This window comes from Lemur catta, chromosome 9 (genome assembly GCF_020740605.2).
Source record: "Lemur catta isolate mLemCat1 chromosome 9, mLemCat1.pri, whole genome shotgun sequence".
Taxonomy (NCBI): domain Eukaryota; kingdom Metazoa; phylum Chordata; class Mammalia; order Primates; family Lemuridae; genus Lemur; species Lemur catta.
In genome coordinates, this window is record NC_059136.1 from 37,695,905 (window position 1) to 37,716,146 (window position 20,242).

Sequence of the window (20,242 nt, forward strand, 5' to 3'; positions counted from 1 at the left end):
ATGAGACTACGGGAAATTCACTTTACCTTTCTGAGCCTCTGTTCCCGCTGACTTAAAATGGGGAGAGAATCTATTTCATAGGGTGACAGGCAACACAGTGCTCAGTGATGTCCCTGCTCTTCACCATCTCCTACGACTACTATTTGTTCCCTGACCATCATTCTTCCAAGAAGTTTTAAAGTTCCAGATCTATTTATATCTTGCATATATCCAGCACATCCATTCATGAGTTCAATGACCCTTCTATGTGACCGGCACCATGCTAGGTTCTAAGCACACAACTGTGAAAACAACTACATGGCTCCTACCCACGCAGAGCTCCAGCCCAGTGATCTGAGACAGCTCTCCAAACAGCACAAGTATATTAAGACCCCAAACAACAAATATAAGACAAAAGATGCAAATCAGAAAGGAAGAAGGTTGGTCACGAGAGCTCTAATCAGTCTGATGGGAGGAAGCCCAACAGTCCAACACCAAAGAGAAGTTTCTCTTGGCCCTGACCTCTGGATCAAGGAGTCTTTATATTAGAGGGGATTTAGTAAATGGAATGAATCAGATGCTTGATAACAATATTTATTTTTAAAATACTGAAATGTGCCCTATGTAGTCAGGTTCATGTGTTGAACCACAATTACATAAAAGCGATTATATGAAAGAGGAACAGGGTGATTTGGCCCAGGTGTGCATCATTTTGATGATTTGGCTATGCACTAGGGTAGGGCTTGAGAAATGTTTTACACCAGTTTAAAAATGTGTATTTTTTCCTAGCCTGTCCCGTATACTCTGAAGTCTCAAAGTGAATTATTTCTTTATGTACAAAAATAAGCAGCTAAGATTATAAAGAGGATATGGGCACTTTCCTCACTTTAGAAAAGGCAACTTTCATCACTTTAGCTTCCATGACGTGGAAATGCAACTTCTAGAAGGTTGCTGGGATCCCTCCCTTACTGTGCCAACCCACCGAACATCCACTGCTGACTGCCGGGCCTCGCTCTCCATAGAGCAAAGTCTAACTCCGGCAGCCAGACAGTGAATAAGCTGTGGACAGGGAAGTGGGGAGGACTTCCTGATGACATCAGTGGTTTTAGTCGGTAAATGAGAGCACTCTGAGAACATCTGATGGACTTGACCCTACACTTGGCTGCGGGGCAGGCGCCCACATTCACTTCGGCGGGACGGAGCCCGGGGTGATCCGCATCCAACAGAGGTCTGAGCTCACCCAGGGGATAGACTCTGGAGACAGAGGCATGACCCGAATAGCCCTCCCAAAGGGAGCCAGATGGTCTAATGACAAAAATACAGGCTCAAGAGTGAGAAAGACCTGGGCTTCAATCCCCTGGCTGTGACACTCTGGGTACGTGGCTTAAATCTCTGTGCCTCAGTTTTCCCTCTAAGAAGATGCAGGTGGAGCACAGCGTTGTGGGAACTAAGTGGGCCCTGTGTGTCGGGGGGTTCACCTGAGGTCTTACAGGGAACCGGTCCTGCCCCAGTCCACAGCTTCCACTCTGAAGAGGCTTGTGGAGAAGAGCCGCCCGCAATGCTGGCACGGCGTGCGGATGCTACCGACATCCTGTCCAGCATGAATGATGGTTTAGGGAAGCGTTCCTGGCAGATGGTCGATGCAGGAGCTGGGGAAAGCCTTGTTTCTCACCCCAACTCAAATACACAAACACGAGTTTTTAAACTAAAAAGGATAAGAAAAGGCCACAATGCCATGGTACTGAATCAGGGCACTCCTCTGGAGAAACAACGCTCTATGTAAGCACGAGGCACTAATCCCCTCGGCATCCTGGTGAGCAAGGCAGGTGTGGCAATACCCAGTCTTCAGCTCATGCGGTGCAGGAGTTGGCCCGACAGGCCTGGAAGGAGAGGCTGGGCCTGAACTCGGGGCCCTGGCCAGGCAGAGTGTTCCACCGCGGCATGGAGCAGGCACAAAGGGGTCTGCTGAACAAAGGGAACTGGCCCTTGGGGTCCCACAAGGCTGCGAGGAACCTTGCCCTCCGCAATAGCTCACAAGTATAAGATTCTAAGTCTTAGGAATTCCTGGGTTCCAAGAATTCCAAGGTTCAATCCACAAGCTGTAGAAAGGTCTAGAGATACTTCGGAAGTCTGAGTAGGATGAATTCCTGCCATACCTAAACACAGACAGTAATTCTATCTTACACCCTCTGAGTCTAAAATAACATGTCACTAAGCAGTACAGTGAGTGATAACAACTCTACAGTCTCGACCTTAACGACCCTACAGCTATTTGTTTAGTGCTCTGTGCTCCAAAAAGCTTTCTCCTAAGTGCTTTGCTTTCCCACAGCCAAGAAAGTTGCTGCTCCAAACCTAGAATAAAATCCCCTACCATTTCTTTGATCTTGGAGCTATGAGAGGAAGATGTAATTTCCACTTTACAGATGAGGAAACTGAGGCTGAGAGGTGAAATGACTTGTTGTCAAAGCACAAAGTGGGAATTCTGCTGCTGAACTACATTCCTATTCAACTTAATTTTACTCTATATGCTCTTAAATATGAGTATTTGTTAAATACACTTCCTGTTCTTAAACAAAAAGCAAAAAACGAAAGACTCTGGTAAAATTGGAAATATCTTACTAATATGAAAATCATAACGCAGCTTTATCTGATAATAAGGATAATAATAGTCTCACTATTAAGAGATGTATTTGGGGAAATTATTCTACCTACTATACTTAGTTAGGGCTAAAGTGTCAACAATATTATTCTGACTCAAGCCAGTGGAGAGAGGCCTTCCCAGAGACTAAAGCACACATAGAAAAATGCAGTCAGTGCCCAGAAACATGATGTACCTGGAACTCCAGTCTAACAAAATGTATTATAATTAGAACAATCTAGGAGGAAGAAATGAGATGTCTCAAACTGGATGTGTCACAGACATTTTTAAACAAAGGGAACCCAGCACTGCTCATCACCCTAACATGCCTCATGGGAAATGACACACTTCATGCTTAATCAGAAACCTCTGGAGTAAGTTTCAAAGGGCCCTGAATTCTAACCTGCTGCCAATGCACCTTGTCTGCAGGACCCTGCCCACTCTGCCCATGGCCCTCGACTGTCTTGTCACCCCTCCTGCCTCCAGGCTGTTATAGTCTTCTTTGCTGGGGTCTTCGTCCTCTGATCGATCTTTTTATTATGAGGGTCGATATCAGGCTCTGCGTCAGGTGCTGAGGGCACCACAGTGAGCAGAGCAAAGCTGGAATCTCGCCTTTCAGAGCTCAGGGCCAGGCCACTGTCCTGTCTTGCTGACTCTCCACTGGCGAACGCGTCCATTCCAGGCCTGTGTCTGTGACGGTGGATGAGTGGGTTTGAAGACTCTATACCGATAACCTCACAATCAACTTTGCTAGCTCTGCATCCTCTTCTGAGTTCAAAACCCACATTTTCGGTACCTCCTGGACATTCTCAAATGGCTTTATTGCTGGGACCTCAAGTTTAGCATGACCCAAACTGAGCTTCCTTTTTCTTTTTTTCTTTTTTAGACAGAGTCTCACTCTGTTGCCCAGGCTAGAGTGCCGTGGCGTCAGCCTAACTCACAGCAACCTCAAACTCCTGGGCTCAAGCAATCCTTCTGCCTCAGCCTCCTGAGTAGCTGGAACTACAGGCATGTGCCACCATGCCCGGCTAATATTTTCTATATATTTTTAGTTGTCCAGGTAATTTCTTTCTATTTTTAGTAGACGGGGTCTCGCTCTTGCTCAGGCTGGTCTTGAACTCCTGACCTCCAGCGATCCTCCTGCCTCGGCCTCCTAGAGTGCTAGGATTACAGGTGTGAGTCACCGCGCCTGGCCCAAACTGAGCTTCTCATAATGTTTTCTTAACAGTGCTCCTCTCTCATCCCTCCCTGGAAGCTAATGACAGCTTATGACTGTCCTTCTAGACATCTGGATTAGAAATATCAGCCATCCTTCCCCTCTTCTTCTTCCCTCCTACATTCAGTCAGTCACCAAATTGCAACAATGGCACCTCAAGAGTCACTCTTGCCTCAGTGTAAGCTCTCCTTATCTGTAACCTGATCTATTGCAGAAGCATCCCGATTGACCTTTCATCTCATGCCTTTTTAATCCACCCTTGCATTGCCATTGCAGTAATTTCCTAAACTCCAGGTTGGCTCATCTTGTTCCCTCAATGTAATCTTCTCCTATCCCTATGGAGTAAGGGTGGTAAGAATGGTGATGATGATGATGGTGGTGGTGGTGGCTAAAGTTTGCATATGATGATGATGGGATAATAAGTACTGAGCCTTACTCTGTGCCAGGTACTTTAAGTACTTTACATATATCTTATTTAAATTACAAATATGCCAATAAGGCAATTACAACTACCACCATCTATTTATTTATAGATGAAGAAAATAATGAAATCATGACATTTACACACCCTATAATGAATCTTTACTTTCCTATCCTTTTAAAAAGTTTTTGCTTTACTATTATTATTTCTATTAGAGATGAGGTCTCACTGAATTGCCCAGGCTGGTCTTGAACTCCTGGCCTCAAGTTATCCTTCCACCTTGAGCTTCCAAACTGTTGAGATTATAGGTGTGAGCCACCATGTTGTCTCTACTATTATACTTTCCTATCTTTATTGTCCACCACATCCTTCCTTTTTTTTTTTCCCCAGAGATGAGGTCTTGCTATGTTGCCCAGTCTGGAGTCAGTGGCACCCTCATAGCTCACTGCAGCCTTGAACTTCTAGGCTCAAATGATCCTCCTGGATCAGCCTCTTGAGTAGCTGGGACTACAGGCGTGCATCACCATGCCCAGCTAATTTTTTTCATTTTTTTGTAGAGAGGGAATCTTGCTATGTTGCTCAGACTGGCATTGAACTCTTGGCCTCAAGTGATCCTCCCACCTCAGCCTTTCAAGTAATTGGGATTAGAGTCACAAGCCACCACACCCAGCCCACAACATCCTTCTAGTCCCCCTCTAAATATACAATAACTGCAACTGTATTTACTATCCACCAAGTATAACAGAGTCTGAATGGGGTGACGCTCTTGGTTAGGAGACTCCTATTCACCATTCTCTGGAATCCTCATTTTTGAAGGTCCAGTAAAATTACTACCTTCTCTGTCAACCTCCCAGACTTCTTCCATTCAGACTTAATTGTTATTATTATTAAGCTATGACAATCTGTAGACTTTCAGGCACTCAATTTATGGCAGTATGACAGAAAAAAAAAAGCCTTTTCTAAATGACAAGTGTTATCAAGCGCTTCCAAATATCATGTACAATTCAAAAAGGACATTAGAAAGTCAAAGTATGTAATTAAGAGGATCCATCTAAATGCAATGCCTCTTCTGGCAGGTGCTGCCCCCCATCCTAGGACTTGTGGTGAGAAACGTGCTTTGTATCGGTACCTGCCCTCTCCACATCTGACTCTAAAGAGAATATCAGAAACTTGAAGAAAGAAGAGCTGTGAAATGGAACTAACTAGGAATATCTATTCTTAGCAATTATTTTAACACCTTTCTGCTTAGAAGGCTTAGAAGTTCAGAAACAAAGAAAATTATATTTACAGGGGAAAATGATAGGTTCACTAAAGAAATACATTTCTTTTCTTTTTTTCTCCCTCCCTTCCTCTTCCTTCTTTCCTTCCTCCCTCCCTTCCTTCCTTTCTCTCTCTTTTCTTCCTTTCTTTCTTTCTTTTGACAGGGTCTCGCTCTCTGTTGCCTAGGCTGGAGTGCAGTGGCCCAATCCAAGTGCAACCTTGAATTTCTGGGCTCAAGTGATCCTCCTGGCCCAGCCTCCTGAGTAGCTGGGACTACAGGCACATCTCAACACACCTGGCTAATTTTTTTGTTTTCTAGAGGTGGGGTCTTACCATGTTGTCCAGTCTGGCCTCAAACTCCTGGCCTTAAATAATCCTCCCTTCCCACCTGGGCCTCCCAAAGTGTTGGGATTACAGGCATGAGCCACAGTGTCTGGCCTGACATTTCAAATCTAAGTCAGTAACTCAAAACAGATAAAAATGTACTCTACATTTTGTAACCATTAGGCCGCAAAACTATTATTCTTTTGGAATAAATAGGCTAAATTACTTGACTGAATGACCATCATGATATTTACAGTCTCAGAAACCCTATCTCTAAGTCCACACCCAGATGACGAGTGGTGGGGAATTCCAATTCTAGTTCTGGACCAGCAATGTCCAGGCAATGGAGGAGCAAAGAACACATCAAAGGGACTGTTATCAGAAGTCTATTGCGGACTAGTCACACCTGCAATTCCATTCCTGCAACAAATCTGTGATAAGAGCATAAGAAATGCCAAGCTGTGTCAAAGCCAGTCAGTCCAGCTAACTCAGGATTCTGTGTCATTACAGGAACAGGGCCCCACGGTCCTCTGTGGTCATGGGGAAAGGCGGTGATATATATAAAATATGTATATATTTTAAAGATTCTGCAAAACTTCCAAATTAAGAAAATAATTTCTCATTGAAATTACTGAAATTTCTCATTGAAAAATGGAATATTGAAATTATTGAAAATAAAGTCTCAGTTATCCACAAATTTGCTTAAACCTTTCTGGGAAGTCATTAAGTAATTAAATATATGAAAAATTTTCCATGACAATTAAATCTTAATCATGAAAACCACTGGATGTGAATTCTTAAAATGTTTACTTAATAATATTTTTAAAACAAATTACATGTATTACAGGAAACAAAAAAAATTTAACATTCCTTCTTGTTTGGGTAAGTATGTGGACACACATGAAGGGGAGAAAATCTCTTAGTATCACAGTTCTTTATGTTCCTTGGGCTATTTTTTAATAACACCAATTTATAAAAAATCCTGTTATTTAATGATTAAAATTCAATCCAATTCTTTTTTCTTCTGTTTTGAAGGTGTGGTTGAAGTTCCCTCAGCTTCTTCCTGAACAGATTACTAATTTTTCCCTCATGTATTGTTTTTCCAGAAAGCCAGCTTCCATGTTTACAGTATCCGGGAGGTGAATGGAATTTGGGGGAGACACTTAAGTGTCTTTTCCTCTAGCATGAACACACCAGCTCTGACTGACTACCACTAGGGAAGGCGCTGCTTCCTTTCCCGCATCAACTCACCATGCCTTTTTCTTCCGCTTGTGCTTGGACTCAATCATGCGAACAATGGCTTCTTCTTCATAGGTGTGGCCACACACTTTATTTTTCACTGGCTTCTTCATTTCCAGCTGTAATCAAGGAGATGTTAGGCTTTCAGGAATGATAATGATCAACTTCCAGGAGCTGTTTTTTCCTAGTCCTGAGCTTTCTATGTTTAACTTCCCATTCTCATGGCTTTAGATAATTATCAGGCTTTAGATAAGGAAACGCAGAGAGACCAGTGGCACCACTGTCACTCGCCTGTGGGCCAAGACTTTACTCCTAGGTCCTACGGGCATGGTTGACTGAAAGCTCTTTCCAGCCCAAGAACCTCCCGTGTACACTCTTCAACCCTCATCACTTGTCTTTTCTCCCTCCTTAACTCCCAACATGAAATCAAACCAGAAAGCAAACAGGAAGCTTTGGGCCTCTCTGAATTGTGTTTTCTTTCAGAGGAAGGAGGAGGAAGTGGTACCTGTGTAATGGGGCAGATGAAGTTGGTCTGACTTTGGGTCACAATCATATCTTCATCCACTCCTTCTGTTCCATCAGGCTCTCTGTCAGCTTGAAGACCACCTAGAGGAAAAAGGGGAGTTGATTAGCCTCCTTGGTCTAACATCCAGCCAAAGTCAAGGAAGGAATAGAAGGAAGAGAGGCTAACAGTCCCTCAGGGTGCATTTGGTGTTAGACCCTGTGGTAGGCACCTGGATGTGTATTAACTTTTCTGCTCTCAAGACAACAGTGCAGGGTACCTGATTCTGCCCATTTTTGATAAGGAAACTGAGAAGTAAAAAAACTTTTGCAAAGTTACAGAGGATTAATTTGTGAGGGAGCTCTGCCCAGTGACGAAGGGCATGGTTTTAGAGTCAGAGGACTGAACTGGTTATCTGTTTCATGTCCAGGGGGAGAGGTTGGGCGTGCAAGGTGCCCTTGTTAAGAGCCTCTGCCTATAGCTTTGTTGCAAAAACTAAGAGAGATGAAGAATGTGGTGTGCTTTGCACAACTCAGGGCACAAGGAAACAATCAATAAACAGTAATTACCATTAGGCAGTGCAGGGGTTCTCAAACTTTTCAGTCATAGGTTTGAATCCTTTTGTACTTTTAGATATTACTGAGGATCCCAAAGAGCTTTTTCTCTGTGGGTTAGATTTATAATATTTATCATATTAGACATTAAGGCAGGAATTTTAAAAATGTATCCATTAATTCATTTAAAAATAACAATCCCATTACATGTTAACATAAACATTTTAAAAATTAAAAGTAGTTATATTTCTGGAACCAAAAAAAGATAGTGAGTAGAGTGGCATTGTTTTCCATTTGTGTCAATATCTTTAACGACTGGCTTTACAGAAGACAGTTGGATTTTGATATCTGTGTATGCTTTCAATATGCTACAACATCACATGTCATGTGGCCTCTGGAAAAATTCACTACTGAAAAGAATGAGGGTGAAAAAGGCAAATGAGATCTTACTGTTATCATGAAAATGGTTTTTGACCTTAAGGACACCCTGGAAAGCTCTCGGCCTAGGGACCCCTGCCCCCTGGCGAACTGCTGCACAGGCTTTGAGCACGGCACTGTCTGCTTCTGACACCTGTGTTCTTTTCATTACATCTTACCTGCCCCTCACTGGGGAAAAAACACATGACAGACACTTTCTGAATGTGATAGGAGTGAGTATCTCACATGAAAGCCTTTCTCTCTGGGAAGGGACACTTGCCATTTTGCACAGAAGCCAAAGATCAATAGCTTTGTAAACACAAGTGTTGACAGTGAAGTCCTTCCTTCTCCCTTCCCTACCTTTTTGTTTTGGCAAAATAATATAGACACAAAAAATGCTGCTTTCCTTTATCTATCTTGGTTTTTTTTTTTTTTTTGGAGACAGGTCTTGCTCTGTCCCCCAGGCTGGAGTGCCAGTGGCATGATCATAGCTCACTGCACCATCACTGGGCTTGAGAGAGCTTCCTGGCTCAGCCTCCCGAGTAGCTAGACTACAGGCACGAATCACTACGCCCCACTATTTTTTTTATCCTTTGTAGAGACGGGGTCTTGCTATTGCCCAGGCTGGTCTCAAACTCCTGGTTTCAAGTGATCCTTCTGCCTTGGTCTCCCAAAGTGCTGGGATTACAGCCATGAGCCACCACGCCCAGCCTGTTTTCCTTTCAATGTGCAAGAAGGAAACCCTTGTCTCTGGTTCGGATGGTTAGGCATATATTTCAGCTCCAAAGAACTGATGACTTAGGGCCTCCACTGTCTATCTACAAAGGTACCACAGGTTGAGTAGCCCTTATCCAAAATGCTTGGGAAGTATTTTGGATTTTTTTTGATTTTTTGAATATTTGCATATATATAATGAGATGAAATTCATTTATGTTTCATATGCAACTTATACACATAGCCTGAGGTAATTTTTTACAGTATTTTTAATAATTTTGTACGCCCATTACATGAGGTCAGGTGTGGAATTTTCTACTTGTGGCATCATATTGGCATTGAAAAAGTCATTGAATTAGGGATGCTCTACCTGTAATGGGTACAGGAAGAGGGCCATGGAGCTATTCTTCAAGGCTAACCAGTGAATTAATGGCTGGAACTCAAGGCTTCCTTCTGCCTCCAGGTTCAGCTCAGCCTAGCTCAGCCTAGCTCAGCCCAGCCCAGTTCAGCCCAGCCTAGCCCTCGGCCTCCCTTCTGCCTCTGTTTTTTGGTAGGGATTTCACTTCCTTTCAGTGGACTTGTGCTATTTGTATGCCAGCAGCCTGCTATCCACTGCCCACCAAACCAGCTCTCATTCTTTGAGGAAGGCAAGAATGAAGACCTCAGGGCTTAGGACTTCCCAAGCAGAGCATTTTTAACCATTGGACAATAAGGTACAGTGCCTCAGGCCTTCCAGTTTTTCAGGGACCTATAAAAATGTGTGAGACCTTGAAAACCATTTATTGGCTTCAAAACAGGATAACTGGCCAGGTGCAGTGGCTCACACCTATAATCCTAGCACTCTGGGAGGCCGAGGTGGGAGGATTGCTCGAGCTCAAGAGTTCAAGACCAGCCTGAGCAAGAGCAAGACCCTGTTCCTACTAAACAAATAGAAAAAAAATTAGCCAAGTAAGTAAAAATAGAAAAAATTAGCCGGGCGTGGTGGTATGTGCCCGTAGTCCCAGCTACTCAGGAGGCTGAGGCAGGAGGATCACTTGAGCCCAGGAGTTTGAAGTTGCTGTGAGCTAGGCTGACACCATGGCACTCTAGCCCTGGCAACAGAGCAAGACTTTGTCTTAAAAAAACCAAAAAACCAAAAAACAAAACCCTAGGATAACTATAAAATTGAAAAACCCTCCTGCTGGGGTCTGCTGCCTCCCATTTCTGATCATACGTTTGACAGTCAAAATAAAAGTAGCTCTTTGTCATTTCTTACAGGGTTTATTCTGAACTGATGACAGATTTCTCACTGTAGATGTTATACTGTGGAATACACCAGAAAACCTGTCAAGATGTATGTATAACAGAGTTCAGCTGATGTGGGTTTATTTGTTATTTTCTATTTTTAAATTTCAGAAGGTAGAGGAAGTAAGAAAGCACTACTCAAATGCAATGCCAACCACTAGGGAAGGCTGACTGGGGAACTTTGAAACTGTGGCAGCGATCACAAAAGAAGGTAACAAAAGTGAGACTGGGAAGAATGCCACCAGTGAGTAAGAGCCCGCAGACCAAGAGAGTCTAAAAAGAGAAAGAGTCTCAATAGCTAAACGTCTCTAGAGACAGAACATTTCCTCACCCTAAATCTATATTTATAGCAATTGACATTAGCATTGGGATTCTCCAGTGTGCTAACAAAAGGTCATATCTGGCAATAAATATCACTTACACTGATTTAGTTGACCCAAAGACAAAACTGTGTAAGTTTTACTTGGTAAAAGGAGATTGGAGAGAAAATATAGATCATCTACTAAAATCACAAAAGTTTTAAAACTGAGGTTATCTATCCTAAGTCTTTCATTTACCTGAGAAAACTGAGATCCAAACAAATTGTAGGTTTTGTCCAAAGTCATGCAGGAATTTAAATCAATGTGTTGCCTTATTTTCTTGGACAGGTTCATTTGAATACTAAAATGAGTGTATTGGTTCTGGGAGCTCCCCTGGCCCCCAAATTGTTATTTCTTTAATAATAACAATACCTCAATTTTACTGAATGTTATATAGCAGCTACTGTGCTAAGCACTTTATGGACATTATTTCATTTAATCCTCACAAAACACGAACAATGACTATATTGTTATTCTCATTGTATAACGAAGAAAACTTAAGCCCCATGATATTTTTAAGGCAAATGTAGAAAATATCTGCCTTATAAACAAGAAACAATTGGATTAAATCAGTTTAATCTTTATTAAAGAAATCGCAATAATTTTCATGATTATAAACAGAGTAACAAACTAGTCATAATATATATATATATATATATATATATATATATGTGAGGTATGTTGTTAGAAGCACATGCCAGCTGTCAGCTTCTGACTGATGGGCAGATCTCAGACCCACAGTGAACGTCCTGATGCTTGGGCCCAGGGCACCCACGTGCTGTGCTGAGGAGGGCAGCCTGGGCAAGAACTAACGTTTACAGAGCACCCACAGACATGTAGCAGGGTGTGAGTTAGGTAATTTGAATGTGATTTTTTTTGATGTCATAAAATGAAGACCAAAAGGAAGCAGAAACCATGGCAATGCTTGAAGTAGTATTTCCAAAGGTCTATGAATGTGCCTCAGTGGTGTAAAGTTGGGGGGTGGTGGTAGTGGGGGCATTTATTGGACCCCAAGATGTAGGTTCAGGGTTACTCAGTTGTGACTGTGAGTGAAAAGTTAGACAGCTCTGTCTACTGTCTTCCCCGTCTGAGTCACCATCCATCCACCCAGCTGCTTGAAGCTAAAGTCTTTGGAATCATTCTTCGTTATTTCCTTTTCTTCATTCCTCACATCCAATCCACTGCCAGGTTCTGCTGACTCTGGTTCTAAACCATATTCCAAATCCAGCCCCTTCTCTTGTTCTGTACTGTGCCCCTCAGTCCAAACCACGACTGCCCCCTGCCTGGACCTCTGCAGCTGCCTCCGCCTCAGTGACGCTGCTTTGACAAGGGCCACAACCCGCCTGTGCCTGGTTCTTGCAGTGGCCTACCCAGCCCTGCGAGACCTTGCCCAGAAACTTCTTTGATCAGTCTCCCTGTCAACCCTCATGCTCTAGGGACACAGGCCTTTTCTCTGTTTCTGGACATGCCAAGCTCCTCCTATCTTTGGGCCTTTACACTAACCTGCCTAAAATGTTCTTCCTCCTGCTCTTGCTCATCCTACTCCTTCTTGTCATTTTAAAATGTCAGTTTAAATGTCATCTCTTTGGAGAGGCCTTCTTGGACACTCTTAACTAAAGAAGCCAATGCAGACTTTATCACACCACTCTGCTGCAGCTCTCTGCATAGCACATGTCCGTAAGCACCATTTTCCTGTCTGTCTGCCTTCCGTCCCTCCCTCCCCACTCCCTCGTTCTCTTCCAGGAAAGCAGGGCCTTTGTTGTCTTGTTCACTGATGTTTCCTAGAGTTCAAAACAGTCCTTGGCATATAGTAGTATGTGTTCAATAAACATTTGACAAGTAAAGTGCTTCATCCAACAAGGCAAGAGTGGGCATATTTTTCACAAGATTACACTTAACATATTTAGCAGACGTGGCAACACAAACACGTACACACAGCCTTACACAATGATGATTTTAGAGGTTTTAGTTAAATAACAGAACACTCTTGTGTGGGGTGCAGGCTTGGACCCCGAATTACATGTCAAAGGCAGGAAGTAAATATAAGTTTTACAATTACAGTCGGCCGTGTGGTAATTACAAAGGAGAATCCAGACATGGTCTTGTGGTCAGAAAATACATTTGGTCCTGGCCACACACAGCCCTAGTATTAGTCACTTGTCTGTCTTCAGGCATCCCAAATTTGGCTACCAGTTAGAAAGTTTCATGCCAGCTGGGAATAAAAGTTGATTGCTATGTGCTTCAATTAAGCCTCAACATTTTTCTAAAAGCATTTTTCTCTTGAAACTAGTAGCACATGAAGAAAATACTTTATAAATATTTGTTTCCTGCTTGAAATGCTTAGTAGACTGCCCAGATTATTTTACTTGCACTATTCTAAGGACTGTGGAGAGGCTGAGATGGTGCATGGAAGATTTTGGGGCCACCCTAATATGCAAAAGCACATTGAGTCCAAAGTTGAAACTCTAGTTATAGTGTGTACATATGTGTCTGTGCCAACTCCTGATTTGTTTCTCCCACTTAATAACCCACAGCTGGGGCTACCAGTGATCCCACCTGTGAACTCAGATGCATCTTAGACTCTAAGAAGTATGCCAGCAGGCTCAATCCCTTTGGCTTGGAATTAAGGGCTGTGTGTGTGTGTTCTGCTTTGCTTTGAGGTCCACTCTATGGTACTCTTGGGTGTCCAGCTTTGTATCTCAGTTTCTTCCTGGGACTGGTGGCCTGTTGTGAATGTCACCTGTTTGGTAGGACCAAGCTGCTATTTTCCTTCTCGAGGGAACTGCATCCTAGTTTACAATACTCCCTGGCACTAGCTAAGACTCGGCTGTGTGTGAACAGCTTTTGCAGAATTAAGATGCGGGTTGTGTTCAGATAGGGCCTACACAATCAATGATTTCCTAGATGTTACTTCCCTCACAGGATGGCAAAACAACAAACATAAATTTCAACAAAAATATTCAATGAACATAGGATAATACAATACAATCAGAACAATGTCCAGCTACACAGTAAGGATCCAATAAGTGTTATAATCAATGTTATATACTTCTGTAATTGTAAATGGTTACTGTTATTATTCTTATCACTACTATATGCCAGAAATTATGCTTAGTATTGGCAAAAAACAATCACATAGAACAGATACATACAAAGCAAAGTGGTCTTGAAGGGCTAAGTATTTACAAGGTACTGTGGAAAGAAGGTCCCAGGATAGAACAGGGTCAGCCTCTCTGAGGAGCTGATGTCTGATATAGGTCAATGAGGAGACTCTTTCAGCACAACTCTGCTGCCCCCTTAAAAGTAAACATTTCATTCATCACCACCTCAGGTCAACATTCTGGTCAATGTTCTTCTTCTCTTTCTTCTCTTAGCTATAATCTACCTGCATCTCAGATTCTATGTACCTGGAGAAACTATCTCTGTCCAATCCAACCCAACCCAACCCATTCTCTAGAGCTGATCTCCTTTCTTTGAAATTCCATACACTCACTGTCGATACCACACTCTTTTAGCTTAAATTTTCTCCTTAGTCAATCGTTTCATGTGAATGGAAGTTCTTTTCCAGATACACTGAAAGCTCCTTGAGGAAAAGCATCGTGTGTTCAAGCTAACTCAACTAGACTTACATTTACTGAACTCTTGCTCTGGGCCAAGCACCACACCAAATGGAAGCTGTGGATATAAAGAGGACTAAGATTGGGTCTGGGAGGAGAGACGGATTCGAATACTTACATGCTATGTGATGAGTGAAATGCATGTGTTTTGTACAAAGTACAAACGTATCTTTGGAGATAAGGTGAAGAATCAAGGTGACCTCCTGGAGAAGATGATGACTAAGCCAGGCTCTCAAGGGAGGTGTGGTAAGGCAAAGAGGATTACGGTATGTAGGAACACGGCTCTGCAAACAGCCTGTTTGGATTTGCCTGGTTCTATTATTTTATTAGCTGGGTGCTCCTGGGCAAGTACTCCACTGTCTTTACCTCAGTCATCTCAGCTGTGAGATGGAGCTAATATAATGGTACTTACTTCATAGTGCTGTATAACAATTAAGTGAATTACTGTACGAAAAGTTCTTAGAGTGGTGCCTGGCAAATAGCAAGTCATAGTAGCTGACACAGCACTATCAACATCTATTTGCTGTACGTTTCCCACTTCCATGGCTCTTTCGACACACTGCTCTGAAGATGTTGCAAGTAAACTGAATAAAGAGCTTCCTCCAAATGAGCTGACATTTTAATAAGATAATACCCTTTTACACTATTGTGCACTTGTTAATTTATCTACTTTTATTTTAGACCTCAGCTGACACCATGCATTAATTTGCCTCCACCTAGTAAATACTGCCCAAGTATTAGGGTTTTAAAATAATTAAAACCCAGCACAGTCAACTGGTAAGACAAAAATCAGTCAGTTGAGATTTGGTCAGACAATATCCATTTCAAGCCAATACATCCTGAAAATATCCACAAACTCAGTACTTGCATTTAATACTTCTTACAAGGTAAGGTTTAATGACCATCTGTAGGTCACCAAGCAAAAGCAGGAAATCTAATGCACACATTCTATTTCTGTGTTTTGCACAATGAATTAGAAAAACCACATAATAGGAAAAGTCGGATTAGCACCAGAAGGTCTACAACTTCCAATTATCTACATCCACAGTAAAGTCTGAAGCAAGTGAAGATCAGAAGATAAGAAACTTCCTTTCAGCTCATCTCCCTATATTTTCTTATTTTAAAGGGTTATAAATACCACCTATGCAGGTACCCAAGACAGTCTACACAAGTTGCTCCATTCTCCATCTTTAATCTATCCTGACTCTGTCTCCTCCTCTTCATTCTCACTGCTGCTGTCCTACTTTGAGCCCACAGAATAAAAGTTCTTTATTCTTCCCTCTGCCTCAGTCTCCCCAGACTATTCTTCCCACTGCAGCTGGTCATCTTTCTAAACCATGGCCTCCTAGGCATGACAGCAGACTCTTTATTCACTGGCCTAGAGTATCATCATCTCCTGCTCCCACCCACCTCAATCCCATCCCCCATATCCACCCCAAGCTAATTATAGTCCATCCCAATCTGCTGTGCGATTCTGCTGTTGCTTCACCTAGCAATCTCTGCTCACCCTTCAAGACTCAATTCAAGTATTTCTTCTGTGAAGTCCCAAAGCAGAGGGGATTCCTCCTTAGGCCTCCAGGCTACCCTTAGAACACACTGTGATCATCTATTTACATCTGTCTTCCCTACCAGACTGTGGATTCCTTAAGGGAACAGACTCTGTCTTATTCATATTCATATTCTCAGTGAGCCAGGCACAGTATAGGAATTCATAAATGTTTGAATGAGTGCTTACTGAAACAAGAGAATGCTTTGAATCCTATTAAATACAAATTTACCACAATAAGATGACGAAAATAGTGAAGACTGTTTTGAAGGCAAACATTTTAGAATAAGCAATTTGGTCCTTGATCTAATTACTAGTTTTCCAGAAAAGGAGCCATATTACACTATCTTGGTCATACTACCGTACATTCTCTGTTCCACTTCTGTACAAAAGAAAATTACTAAAAAGCAAGATGATAGAGGTCATATTCCAAGAAATAAACTACTCCACGTTATGTCTTAGATCATTTTTGATTATTCTCTTGCTCCTATGTCCACAGGAAAGTACAGGAATAACCAGTTACCAAAAACATGTAAATTGATTTAAGTTTGTTGAGTTTCCAAGGTGAAAACTTGGAAACATGTAGTGATATTCAGTTATGGCAGTCTTGTAATAGAGAAACATTGGAGAAATATAGAGATCCAACTGAGAATTTAGGTAACTGTGGCATTACCATTCACAAAATCTGATAGTTATTAAACACAATCTTCAACATGGGGAAATGCTTATGTTATAACATGAGATGACAAAACTGAAATTAAAACTGTATGTAGTATGATTAATCTTAAAAAATGGTATATAGTAAAAAGTCTGAAAGAATCTATGATGAAATGTTGTAGCCCATCATGTCCAGATGACGTAACTACTGTATATGTGAACGGGTAGCAGAGAATCAAAGACAATTTCTGAGATTTTTGGAGACAGTTATTTAGCTTGAGCTTTTTATACTTAGTATTCTTCATGAGATTAAGTAGTACGTATGAGGTAAGTAGGACTGATGGCAATGAAGATGAATAAATTTGTTTTTTTCTATTTGTCAAACTGAAACAAATGATGAAACGAAGTCCAGAGATCACAATATTTGAAAACCGGAACTTGAAGACTTTCAATTGCTCAACCTTGAAACTGCAACGTTCCACTTTTGAGTAAGACAAGGGCTATGACACCATTTCAATCCTTGGTATTTTCTAGATATATTATCCTAAAACAGTTATAATATTTCAAACTTCTCAGGTCCCCTATGAAGTAATACATCACAATTTAATTTATATAACATGTTCTCTTCTGTCTCCTCTAATTTTGGAGCTCTAGACAAAACAATAATGAAATGCCTGTCTAGAATGTCAGACTTTAATAACAGAATAAAGCTAGCCCTAATAGCATAATTTGTTTTGTAAAGCTCCTCAAATCCTCAAAGGATGAAAGGTAACGAACCACTAAAGATGTCTATTTTGGGATAAAACCCAGTGAAGGAGGAAGTACCTGTGTCACTGAGTGAGCACAGGGGGTGGCAGAGCTCGTCACATCTGTCAGCGTCAACACTGTCCTGACACTCTAATGACTGGAGCACATTCCCTCCCGCTGACCCCGAATTTAATCCAATATGTTACTCCTTAGGATTTGGTCAGCACGGTAATTACAAAATGCCACAGAATCTTAGTATTCATTAAGCATGCTTATTTTCCCTTTTTACATGCATTTATTTAATAACAGTATCAAGATTTATATTTGATCCATTTAAAAATTATTTTTTATAGTAGCACACTGTACCCATGTTTTTTTTAAAAAAAGGCAAGAGAACAATCCCAAAAGTATATTCAAAATGGAAGAAATTTAAAAAGGTTGAAGCCTGAGGGTGCAAATCTAGCGGGGCTTAACAATCCTGTCAACAACAAGGTCAGCAAAGCCCCCAAACGTAGCTCAGCCCCACAGCCGGGCAAGTGGTCAGAGCCAATCAGGGCAGGACTGCTCGAACTTTCAATGTAAGGGATCCACCATTCTCTGGGCTGCAATGACATCTGCTTTCAGTTTTCAGGGTCTTATCTGAAGTTAGCCTAACAGCCTAACAGGAAACATACCCCAAACAAAAAAATCCTGCTGGCTGGAAGGAAGGAATAAAATGAAAGCGAGTGAGAGGGAGGAAAGGAGGGTGGATGAAGGAAGGAGCTAAAGGATGAGGGAACGGGTCAGTCCCACAGAGCCCAAGGGAGGGCACCAGGGAGCCAATGCCCTGGAGCAGAGTTCTCGTCTCTAAGCCTTCCTTCTTCCCCACCTCGTCCCCTTTCCATCCTCTTCAAAACCTTCCCCACATGCAAAGGAAGACACATGACTTCAAAATCAGGATCAGCTTAGGACACAGCTCTTGTTAATGTGTACAATAGATCTGAGTCATTTGTTCGTTTTGTAAACATGAAGAAATCACACTTTTAAAACTTCCTCCTTTATGACATTCACAGTGCTTAACAATATGTTTAGCCTGGAACATTTCTTCTTTTCCTTATCCACACCCAAGATGTCAAGAGGGACAGATGTTCTTTCTCACTGAAAGCTCATATATTCCAGGACCAGTGACAATTATGAATGAGCACAAGTGGAACTGACAGGGGCTGTGATGTCCAGTTGCCTAGGCTGCACCACAGAGAAGTGCAGAGAACCGAGAAGCAGCCCAGGCGGGCATCTTACCAAGCTCACTACCTTGCCCTGGGAAAGCTTCCCAGGGTTCCAGGGGTCTACCCCCCAAGCCCTCCATCCCGGGCACTTAACACATCAAACACATCATTCGTAGTCATCTGTTTATGTAGCTGTTTACCCACCAATCTCTATGCTCCACAAGGATAGGGCTGGATTTTACTCATCTCTAGATCCCCAGTAAGAAGAGAAAAGCCCTTTAAACTCGCTCTAGGAGCTATATAGGAAAATAAAAAGATCTCGGACAACTATCCTTCTGAGCACATAATGAAGATGATGCTGTCGGGGCGTAGCCACACGTGCAGCCCAGAGCATGGATCTCATCGGGACGGTGCAGGGAGTCGTGAGCCTGCAGCAGTAGTGAGCACACATGCTCAACATCGCAGGGGACAAGGCTCTGTCACAGCTCTCCAATTCCTCCAAATACAATTTTCTTCCTTAGCTAAAAATTCTCTCAAGACAAAAGAAAAAAACAAAACAAAACATGGAGAGGTGATTGTCACAGTGATTGGAGAAGCCTCTGTCTCACTTTGAGGCCTGTGACCACAAACCCAGGGAGGGAAGAGGGAAGCAGAGAATCAGCAGCAAATACAGGAGGTGGGCTAAAAATAAATGAAGGGTGAACATCAAGGAGGCAGAGAAATTATGCAAGAGATGTAATTAGCACACTAATTATTGGGGTCATAATTAGGAGCAGTGGAATGAAATTAGGAAAAGGAAAATTTTAACTGTTGGGCAAAACTTTGTGAGAGAGAGATGAGTTTCTCATACTCTTCTCACAGACTGAAGGCCATTCATCTGAGCAAAGCTGGTTCAAAATGAGCTAGCAATTATTTAAGGAGAATTTTATTTTTGTTACCAAAAGTAGACTAGGTTACTTGATGACACATAGAGGTCTCTTGTATCTAATTTTATCACTCTGTTCTTTCTTCTAAATTAAATAGTAAAATAGCTAATGAGAAAAAAGCCTGTGACTATTTCATCCCCCAAAATATGATTCAACATCTAAGGAGATCAAAATGGCAAATCAAGAGCAAGTAAGGAAGAAGAAGGAAAATACAGTCAAACATGCTTCAATTTACAACAGATTTATAGAAGAGAAAGGAATACTAAAAGTAGGACTTGTTTCTCTTATTTTTCAGAACTAATTCAGTTACTTTATTTTTCAGAATTGACACAAAGATGGCAATTAAACTTAATTAACCATTGTCAGTAAATGGTAAAAAGCATTAGCTTTCAAATTTTAACCTAGTTTCACAATGACAGCTGAACAGCATTTTCGTAGGGGCTGGATAACTGAAACTTGTAGCCCTAAATATGATCACACGTCATGTTGTATTAAAAAACTACAGGGTTGGAGGCTTATGGTTTCCTAGGATCAGGAGCAAAATTTAAAGAAAATTTATTTTCTCTTCCTCATTTAAAAGCCCAAGGTATGACTCATGCAACTTTCATTTAGTAAATGTCTGCTGACCACCTGCTGA

At 41.9% G+C, this 20,242-nt stretch overlaps 1 protein-coding gene across 1 annotated transcript in view; it reads right to left on the reverse strand.

The window, feature by feature from the left end:
* NSMCE2 (NSE2 (MMS21) homolog, SMC5-SMC6 complex SUMO ligase) overlaps positions 1–20,242 on the reverse strand; it is a 209,717-nt gene that overhangs the window by 1,720 nt on the left and 187,755 nt on the right. The window contains exons 5-6 of the mRNA XM_045561475.1: positions 7,583–7,683; positions 7,090–7,196 (exon numbers count right to left, since the gene is read on the reverse strand). Of these exons, the coding sequence (XP_045417431.1) occupies positions 7,090–7,196; positions 7,583–7,683 (208 nt within the window). The remainder of the gene's footprint in view (positions 1–7,089; positions 7,197–7,582; positions 7,684–20,242) is intronic.